The sequence below is a fragment of the Hyla sarda genome, chromosome 7 (genome assembly GCF_029499605.1).
Source record: "Hyla sarda isolate aHylSar1 chromosome 7, aHylSar1.hap1, whole genome shotgun sequence".
Lineage (NCBI taxonomy): Eukaryota > Metazoa > Chordata > Amphibia > Anura > Hylidae > Hyla > Hyla sarda.
Genome location: NC_079195.1, coordinates 220,710,173 through 220,721,151, shown reverse-complemented (window position 1 = coordinate 220,721,151; position 10,979 = coordinate 220,710,173). Strand labels below are relative to the sequence as shown.

The 10,979-nt window shown below is 44.6% G+C and overlaps 1 protein-coding gene across 7 annotated transcripts in view; it reads left to right on the top strand.

The window, feature by feature from the left end:
* Positions 1–10,979, top strand: part of LRRC7 (leucine rich repeat containing 7) — a 262,845-nt gene that overhangs the window by 211,813 nt on the left and 40,053 nt on the right. For all 7 annotated transcript variants that reach the window (XM_056532752.1, XM_056532755.1, XM_056532754.1 and 4 more), the window contains one exon: positions 7,848–7,964. In XM_056532752.1, coding sequence (XP_056388727.1) covers positions 7,848–7,964 — 117 coding nt within the window. The remainder of the gene's footprint in view (positions 1–7,847; positions 7,965–10,979) is intronic.

Here is a 10,979-nt window from a genome sequence, read left to right as displayed (position 1 = left end):
AATTTCAAGCAACTTTGAAAATTATCTATGGTTACAGACTACAAACCCTGTGTAGTCTGACTCTGCAGTGATGTGTTACTCCACTTCCATTTTTATGATGACCTATAGACAATTAGATGGCGGGGAAGGTGGAGTTATACATGACTGCAGGATTAACCTACATCAACCTTGGAGACACATGCAATGAAGCAAAAAAGTATTTAGTCAGCCACCAATTGTGCAAGTTCTCCCACTTATGAAGATGAGAGGCCTGTAATTTTCATCATAGGTTATAACCTCAACTATGAGAGACAGAATGAGAAAAAAATCCATAAAATCACATTGTCTGATTTTTAAAGAATTTATTTGCTAATTATGGTGGAAAATAAGTATTTGGTCACCTACAAACAAGCAAGATTTCTGCCTCTCACAGACTTGTAATTCCTTCAAGAGTCTCCTCTCTCCTCCACTCTTTACCTGTATTAATGGCTCCTGTTTGAACTTGTTATCAGTATAAAAGACACCTGTCCACAACCTCAAACAGTCACACTCCAAACTCCACTATGGCCAAGACCAAAGAGCTGTCGAAGGACACCAGAAACAAAATTGTAGACTTGCACCAGGCTGGGAAGACTGAATCTGCAATAGGCAAGCAGCTTGGTGTGAAGAAATCAACTGTGGAAGCAATTATTAGAAAATGGAAGACATACAAGACCACTGATAATTTCCCTCGATCTGGGGCTCCATGAAAGATCTCTCCTATGGTGTCAAAATGATCACAAGAATGGTGAGTAAAAATCCCAGAACCAAACGGGGGGAACTAGTGAAGGAAGTGCAGAGAGCTGGGACCAAAGTAACAAAGGCAACCATCAGTAACACACTACGCCACCAGGGACTCAAATCATGCAGTGCCAGACGTGTCCCCCTGCTTAAGCCAGTACATGTCCAGGCCGTCTGAAGTTTTCTAGAGTTTTGGATGATCCAGAAGAGTATTAAGAGAATGTCACATGGTCAGATGAAACCAAAGTAGAACTTTTTGGTAAAAACTCAACTCGTCGTGTTTGGAGGAGAAAGAATGCTGAGTTGCATCCAAAGAACACCATACCTACTGTGAAGCATGGGGGCAAGGGCATTGAAGATGAGACGTGGTTGGGTCTTTCAGCCTGACAATGATTCCAAACACACCTCTTGGGCAACAAAGGAGTGGCTTCGTAAGAAGCATTTCAAGGTCCTGGAGTGGCCTTGCCAGTCTCCATATCTCAACCCCATAGAAAACCTTTGGAGGGAGTTGAAAGTCCGTGTTGCCCAGCGACAGCCCCAAAACATCACTGCTCTAGAGGAGATCTGCTTGGAGGAATGGGCCAAAATACCAGCAACAGTGTGTAAAAACCTTGTGAAGACTTACAGAAAATGTTTGACCTCTGTCATTGCCGACAAAGGGTATATAACAAAGTATTGAGATGAACATTTGTTATTGACCAAATTTGCAGATAAATTCTTTAAAAATCAGACAATGTGATTTTATGGATTTTTTTCTCATTCTGTCTCTCATAGTTGAGGTTATAACCTATGATGATAATTACAGCCTCTCATCTTTATAAGTGGGAGAACTTGCACAATTGGTGGCTGACTAAATACTTTTTTGCCCCACTGTAGGAACTGTAGACACAAAACGGTAGAAGATGTTTTAGGAAGGTGATGCTTTATTTTTATTTTACTGGAACAAAAAATCTAATTTTAACAGTGGACCCTTTAATGGCTCTGCCAAGACACCTACTTTGTCCATGGATTACACCATGGTTATCACAATCATTTATAAATACTCTAATAATAAACTCATAATAAGTTTAACTAATTGCTCCAGTTTTTTGCGCTAAAAATTTTAGCTCTTTAGAACACCTATAGTACTGTTCATCCTCATTTTTCATAAATATCATGCCAGAACATGCCAGAAAATGTACCTCTAAAACAACCAGGGTGCCTCCAGCTGTTGCAAAACTTCAACTCCCAGCATGCTTGGAAAGTTAGTGGCTGTCCAGGCATGCTGGGAGTTGTTGTTTTGTAACAGCTGGAGGCACACTGGTTGGGAAACACTGTTATAAAGTAAACAAAGGATAATGCTCTGTCTTCACCAAGGTCTTAAGCTCCCTCTAGTGGCAGCTGCAGGTAGCCAACATGTTATAAATGATAAATATAACCTAAAAAGTCCTAAGTGTATGGCTCAATAGTAGAATAAAGAAAAGTAAGGTGGGGTAACTACAGAAAAAGAAACTAACATATAAACCTACAGATGCCCGGGGGCGTAACACTTAGTAGCCCCAAAACAAAATAAATAGTAAAAAGTGTATAAAAATACATAATGTTATTAAAATGCTAAATTACAAGGACATATCAATAAATAAGTATACATGATAGACGGATTAAAAAATAAATACATATATTTATATATGTATATATCATAGTTTATAAAAATACCTCTCTAGATGAATACTAGTACATATAAAAGCAATGATACTCAATGTGTAGCCAGGGGCACGAAGGGCCCTATTAATTATATGCATGGCACTTTGCACCTTTTGTATTATAATGTGCTATTTAGTCCCTTAATTACGTTTATGCACTCGCACTTTATGTATATAGCAGCCATTAGTGTGGAAAGAAAAGCAAATCCAGCGCAGACTAGGTGCAGAAGGTGCGGTTTATTCAGTACTGCACACAGAACACAAGACGAACATGGCAGTGACGCGTTTCGGCCGCTGGCACCCGGTCTTACTCATACGGTTTGTATGAGTAAGGCCGGGTGCCGCCGGCCGAAACATGTCACTGCCATGTTCGTCTTGTGTTCTGTGTGCAGTACTGAATAAACCGCACCTTCTGCAGCTAGTCTGCGTTGGATTTGCTTTTCTTTCCACGCTTCAATCAAAGGTGAAAGTCCGCACCTGTCCGTGTCACGGCTGGTCTATGCCGGGTGAGCTGACCTCCACTTCTCTCTTGCATTATATATATATATATATATGTATTTATTTTTAAATCCGTCTATCATGTCTGCGGACCTCCAGATGTTGCAAAACTACAACTCCCAGCATGCCGGCTGTCCGGGCATGCTGGGAGTTGTAGTTTTGCAACATCTGGATGTCCGCAGGTTGAAGACCACTGTTATAAACAATGTCTATGCAGTGGATTTGGAGCTCTGTATCAGGAAACAGAGCAGCTTATACAGCAGTGTTTTCCATCTGGGGTGCCTCCAGCTGTTGCAAAACTTCAATTCCCATCATGATTGGACAGCCAGGCTGCCTTATCAGCTGTAAACCCCCCCCCCCCCCCCCTGGGCAGGTAATAATGTTATAGAGTAAAAGGATAATGCTCTTTATTTTCTGACACAGAGCTACAAATCCACTGTACAGACATCATATAGAACATGATGACTACCTGCAGCTGCCACTAGGGGGAGCTTAAAGGAGTAGTCCAGTGGTGACCCAGTGGTGAACAACTTATCCCCTAAGTTGCAGATCGCGGGGGGTCTGACCGCTGGGGCCCCCTGCGATCTCCTGTACTGAGCCCCGACAGCCCGCGGGAAGGGGGCGTGTCGACCTCCGCACGAAGCGGCGGCCGACACGCCCCCTCAATACAACTCTATGGCAGAGCCGAAGCGCTGCCTTCGGCAATCTCCGGCTCTGCCATTGAGATGTATTGAGGGGGCGTGTCGGCCGCCGCTTCGTGCGGGGGTCGACACCCGCTATCTAACCGGAGAGCCTGGCCCCTGTACAGAGAGATCGCAGGGGGCCCCAGTGGTCGGACCCCCCGCGATCTCAAATTTATCCCCTATCCTTAGGATAGGGGATACGTTTTTCACCACTGGACTACCCCTTTAAGAGCTTGGGGAAGACAGAGCATTATCCTTTTATACTGTAACAATGTTTCCCAACCAGGGTGCCTCCAGCTGTCGCAAAACTACAACGGCTGTTCGGGCATGCTGGGAATTGTAGTTTTGCAACAGCTGGAGGCACCCTGGTTGGGAAACACTGCTCTTAAACAATGCAGATTTCTGGATCCATAGAAAGGTGGATGACAAGCCCCATAGGCAGAGTTATAGTGGTCGTCATCCAGAATCTATACTCCATAACAGATATTAAGAATATTTGAAGGCCCTACACAATAGGGCACCTGAGGGACTTTTTTGTTTTTAAATAGTTTTTAGTGGATTATGTTCTTTAATTCTCAGTATTTTTGCACCCGTGTGGGTGTCGGCTCATTAACAAATATCGAGCGGATTAAAAATAACCTTTACACGAATAACAGGGTTCACAGGGTGAGGGATGTGTGTGAGGTGAGGTGTGACTCCCGCCTGGTGAATCACATCCCGTGACACAGCAGATAGATGGGGGCTTCATAATAATAAACCCATGATGAATGGGGCCCGGGGCCAAAGATAGACGTGTTACTCCACCGGGGATACATGATCTCTGCTACTGTATATAGGGAAAAAATATAATAACATTTAGGAAACAATTAGGTGAATCATAAGTCAGATTTAGATAGTCTTCACTTTTTTCACATTTTGTTCTGTTGCTCCTAAAATTAATCATCCTGCCCACAATCCACAATAATGACGAAGAAAGAACAGAATAGTAGAAATCTTTGCAAATTTATTGAAAAGGAAAATATTATGCAGTGACATAAGTATTCATACCCTTTACTCAGGACTTAGTTGAAGCCCCTTTGGCAGTGATTTCGGCCTCCAGTCTTCTTGGGGATGAGGCCATAAGGTTTACACTCCTGGATTAGGGGATTTTCCTCCATTCTTCTCTGCAGATCCTCTCTGTCAGGTTGGATGGGGATCGTCAGTGGAAGCCATTTTCAGGTCTCAAGAGATGTTCCATTGGGTTCGGGCTCTGGCTGAGCCACTCAAAGACATTCACAGAGTTGTCCCTAAGGTGTTCCTGTGTTGTCCTAGCTGTTTGCTTAGGGTCATTGTCCTGTTGGGACGTCCAGAGCTATGGATCAGATTCTCATTAAGAACATCTCTGTACTTTCCTCCATTCAGCTTTCCCTTAACCCTGATCAGTCTCCCTGTCCCCACTTCACTGAGGGATGGTGATGGACAGTACCTGGTTTCCTCCAGACATGATGCTGCCCCCACCATGATCACTGTAGGGATGGTATTGGGCAGGGGATGGGCAGTGCCTGGTTTCCCCCAGACATGATGCTGCCCCCACCATGATCACTGTAGGGATGGTATTGGGCAGGGGATGGGCAGTGCCTGGTTTCCCCCAGACATGATGCTGCCCCTACCATGATCACTGTAGGGATGGTATTGGGCAGGTGATGGGCAGTGCCTGGTTTCCCCCAGACATGATGCTGCCCCCCACCATGATCACTGTAGGGATGGTATTGGGCAGATGATGGGCAGTACCTGGTTTCCTCCAGACATGATGCTGCCCCCACTATGATCACTGTAGGGATGGTATTGGGCAGGGGATGGGCAGTGCCTGGTTTCCCCCAGACATGATGCTGCCCCTACCATGATCACTGTAGGGATGGTATTGGGCAGGTGATGGGCAGAGCCTGGTTTCCCCCAGACATGATGCTGCCCCCACCATGATCACTGTAGGGATGGTATTGGGCAGGTGATGGGCAGTACCTGGTTTCCTCCAGACATGATGCTGCCCCCACCATGATCACTGTAGGGATGGTATTGGGCAGGTGATGGGCAGTACCTGGTTTCCTCCAGACATGATGCTGCCCCCACCATGATCACTGTAGGGTTGGTATTGGGCAGGTGATGGGCAGTGCCTGGTTTCCCCCAGACATGATGCGGCCCCCACCATGATCACTGTAGGGATGGTATTGGGCAGGTGATGGGCAGTGCCTGGTTTCCCCCAGACATGATGCCTCTCCCACCATGATCACTGTAGGGATGGTATTGGGCAGGTGATGGGCAGTGCTGGTTTCCTCCAGACATGATGCTGCCCCCACCATGATCACTGTAGGGATGGTATTGGGCAGGTGATGGGCAGTGCTGGTTTCCTCCAGACATGATGCTGCCCCCACCATGATCACTGTAGGGATGGTATTGGGCAGGTGATGGGCAGTGCCTGGTTTCCTCCAGACATGATGCTGCCCCCACCATGATCACTGTAGGGATGGTATTGGGCAGGTGATGGGCAGTGCTGGTTTCCTCCAGACATGATGCGGCCCCCACCATGATCACTGTAGGGATGGTATTGGGCAGGTGATGGGCAGTACCTGGTTTCCTCCAGACATGATGCGGCCCCCACCATGATCACTGTAGGGATGGTATTGGGCAGGTGATGGGCAGTGCTGGTTTCCTCCAGACATGATGCTTAGAATTGAGGCCAATAAGTTAAATCTTGATTTCATCAGACCAGGGAATCTTGTTCCCCTCAGTCTGATCCTTTAGATCCTTTCCTCTAATTTCCAGGTGTCTTTCATTTGTTATTACTGAGAAGCTTTTTTTCTGCCATAAAGCTCAGATTGTGGAGGCCTCAGTGATGGTTCTGGAAGTTTCTCCCATCTGTACACAGGATCTTTAGAGCTTGACCATAGTGACCATTGGGTTCTTGGTCTCCTCTCTTACCAAGGTCCTTCTCCCTTGATTACTTTGTTTGTTGGGGCGGCAGTTCTGGGAAGAGTCCTGGTTGTTCCTTCTTTTTCCATGCAAGAATTATGGAGATCACTGTGATCTTGGGAACTTTCAGTGCAGCAGAAATGTTTGTGTCCCCTCCTCTAGATCTGTGCCTCCACACAATCCTGTCTTGAGTTCTACAGGCAGTTCTTTCTCCTCATGGCTTGGTTTTTACTCTGATCAAGAGAATGGGAGGAGCCAGAGCTAAATATCACTTTTTATAACAAAAGGTCTGAATATTTAAGTCCATTAAGTATTTTTTTTCTTTTAAAAAAATTTGCAAAAAATTAGAACATTCTATTTTCACTTTGTCATAATGGGGTATTGAATGCACAATGATGGGGAACTAGTTTTTTTTTACTTTTATTTTAGCACAAGGAGCAACATAACAAAATGTGAAAAAAGCAATAGGGTCTGAAAACTTTCTGAATGCATTGTATCTGTCTAGCATCAACCAATATCTTATCTATTTATTCATTCAACTCTTTGTATATTTCCCATTTCTATCCTTCTCATTCCTGACTCTTTCATTCTTTCTCTCTCGATGTCTCGGGCGGTGTTCACACTACCATCTTTTGCTTCTCTCAGGGTCTCCATCATTTTTGAACAGAATGACAGAAACCCCCACAAACTCCATTAAAGGGGTTCTCCGATGGAAAACAATTTTATTTTAAATCAACTGGGGCCAGAAAGTTGTACAGATTTGTAAATTACTTCTGTTAAAAAATCTTAATCCTTCCAGTACTTATCAGCTGCTGTTTACTACATAGTAAGTTATTTTCTTCTTGAATTTCTTTTCTGTCTGTCCACAGTGCTCTCTACTGACACCTCTGTCCATGTCAGGAACTGTCCAGAGCAGGATAGGTTTGCTATGGGGATTTGCTCCTGGACAGTTCCTGACATGGACAGAGGTGTCAGCAGAGAGCACTGCGGTCAGACAGAATAGAAATTCAAAAAGAAAAGACCTTCCTCTGTAGTGTATAGCAGCTGATAAGTCCTGGAAGGATTAAGATTTTCTAATAGAAGTAATTTACAAATCTGTTTAACTTTCCGGAACCAGTTGATTTAAAATATTTTTTTTCCCACCGGAGTACCCCTTTAAAGTCTATCTGTTATAGCGGCATGATGCTATTGTGAACACGGTCATATTTCCTTCCTGTTCTGTAGGTGACTTGTGATTTGCTTATTGATCAATTGACTGATACATTTTTCTCACTTACAGACTCCATCGCAGCAGAGCAACATCCTGGACAATGGGCAAGAAGATATATCTCTCAGTCAGTGGAATCCTTACCCGCTGGGACGAAGAGACGTACCACCAGAAACGGTCACTAAGAAGGTAAATGAATGACCAGCACTGCCCCCTAATGGGAACCTTGAGTAGCGGGACGTTAGATGTGTATTAGATTTAGTGCAGCCAAACATGTTGTGCGTAACTTGCAGACTTTTTCATGGCTGGACATACACATTCCCTTTGTACATGCTAGGTGAGTGGGTGGGCCCGAGCCAGTCACATGCCTCCCTGTGCTGCTCCTCCTCCTCCCCTCTCATAGCATGCAGTCTCACACAAACTGTAATATATCCTGCAGCTGCATGTACCCCCTTCCCCACCTGTTATATTATTACAAGTTTTTGGGTATGTTCACACGTGCGCATTTTGCTGCAGATTTTGCACCCATTGACTTCAAGGGGTAGCCAAATCTGCAGCAAAATATGCACGTGTGAACATACTCTTATGCTGGAGGTTTTGGAAAATAAGGACTTCAACATTTGCAGGTATGAAAAAAAGGAAACTACAGTTTGCTGGAAGGTGGGAAAGATGAATCGTATAAGATTTAAAAAAAAAGTGTTCTTTTCTAGGAGGAGTGCACCGAAACAATTTGGGGGGGGGGGGGGGGGGTCTGGGGTTGTTGGTATAATTTACATACTTCATAGGTGTCTAAGGAGGGTCCATACTCATCAGACCACGTCTGTTTGTGGCCACTGTTTAAGGGTTACTCCACTGGCCAGCGTTCGAAACATTTAGTTCTGAACGCCGTGTGCGCGCTGCGGGAGTCGGCCATGCCCCCTCAATGCAAGTCTATGGGAGGGGGCGTGGCCGACCCCCGCAGCACGCACACAGCATTCAGATCTAAATGTTCTGAATGCTGGCCAGTGGAGTAACCCTTTAAGACTTTCCATATGGATCATATACGGTTTCACCTCCCCATAAAGTTCAATATAAAGGGGTATTCCAGTTTTATCAAATAAATGTTATTTTTGTATGATGAATCGCTATACAGGTCCCGATTTTTGCTTGCTGTCATTTACTAGAAATTTTCATTGCTTCAGTCTCTCCCACTCACACCCGTCCTCCTCACCTCGCCCTCTCACTGTTGGAGTCCTCCAAGGCTCTGTCCTGGGGTCCTTATTCTTCTCCATATATACACTTGGCCTGGAACAGATTATAGAATCCTGTAGTTCAAGTATCCCCTGTATGCTGAAGACACTTAAAGGGGTATTCCAGGAAAAAACTTTTTTTTATATATCAACTGGCTCCAGAAAGTTAAACAGATTTGTAAATTACTTCTATTAAAAAATCTTAATCCTTTCAGTACTTATGAGCTGCTGAAGTTGAGTTGTTCTTTTCTGTTTAAGTGCTCTCTGATGACACCTGTCCAGAGTAAGAGTAAATCCCCATAGCAAACCTCTTCTGTGCAGTTCCCGAGACAAGCAGAGGTGTCAGCAGAGAGCACTGTTGCCAGACAGAAAAGAACAACTCAACTTCAGCAGCTGATAATTATTGGAAGGATTAAGATTTTTTAAAAGAAGTAATTTACAAATCTGTTTAACTTTCTGGAGCCAGAAGATAAAAAAAAAAAAAAAAGTTTTTTCCTGGAATGCCCCTTTAAATCTACCTGTCTGATCCGGAGGTCACTTTCCTCCTATCTATAATCCCAGATTGTCTGTCAGCTGTATCCTCCCTCTTCTTCTCCTGCTTTCTAAAACTTAACATGGAGAAAACATAATTAATTTCCCCATCTTGCTTTACCCCCAGCCAATCATTCTATTACAATCATTGGCTCCTCCACTCCCTCCCCAATTCCAGAAGCCCGCCATCTTGGTGTCACCTTCAACTCTCTGCTGTTTTTCAAACTGTACTCCAGACCCTACCACCTCCTGCCACCTTTACCTCAAAAACATTTCTCTAATTCACTTGTTCTACTGGTACATGTCCTCATCATCTCCCCCTTGGACTACTTCAACATCCTCTTCTGTGGCCGTCCATCAAACACTCTTGCTCTCCTCCAATCCATCCTCAACTCTGCTGCCTGACTAATCCACCTCTCCCCTCGCTTCTACCTTTAATGGCTACCCATTATCCAACGAATACACTTTAAAGGGGTACTCTGGTGAAAAACAATTTATTTTAAATCTACTGGTGCCAGAAAGTTAAACAGATTTGTAAATTACTTATATTTAAAAATCTTAACCCTTCCAGTACTTATCAGCGGCTGTATGTTCCAGAATAAGTTCTTTTCTTTTTGAATTTCCTTTCTGTCTGACCACATTGCTCTCTGCTGACACCTCTGTCTGTCTTGGGAACTGTCAAGAGCAAGATAGGTTTGCTATGAGGATCTGCTCCTATTCTGGACAGTTCCTGACATGGACAGAGGTGTCAGCAGAGAGCACTGTGGTCAGACAGAAAGGAAATTCAAAAAGAAAAGAACTTCCTGTGGAGCATACAGCGGCTGAAAGGGTTAAAGGAAATCTGTCACCAGTCACCTGCACCACCCTGTTGGTACCGACAGGTAGTGCAGGTGACACTGATGACAATGGTACTCACCTTGTCCCGTTCTGTGCAGGGGATCTCCTGTAATCTCCTCCGTTAACTTCAGCTGCGGCCCATCTTGGGGCATAGGGGCGGAGCTTTGTGACGTCACCTCTGCTGGGTCCCACTGCTAGAGAACAGCAGTGGTGATGTCACTAAGCTCCGCCCCCGTGCCCCAAGCCGGGCCGCAGCTGAAGTTAACGGAGGAGATTACCGGAGATCTCCTGCATGGAATGGGAAAAGGTAAGTACCGTTTTCATCAATGTCACCTGCACTATGAATAGAAGTAATTTACAAATCTGTTTAACGTTAGGGCACCAGTTTATTTAAAAACCTATTTAATTTAAAAAATGTGTTTTTCACCGGAGTACCCCTTTAAACTGTTCCCCATAACATACAAGACCATCCACAACCTGTCCCCCCCCCACCCCCATACATCTCTGACCTGATCTCCTAAACCCGCTCCTTACGTAATCTCCGATTCCCACAAGACTTTCCCCGGTGCTCTTCCCTAATTTGCACTTTACACAACCGTCTCCAAGA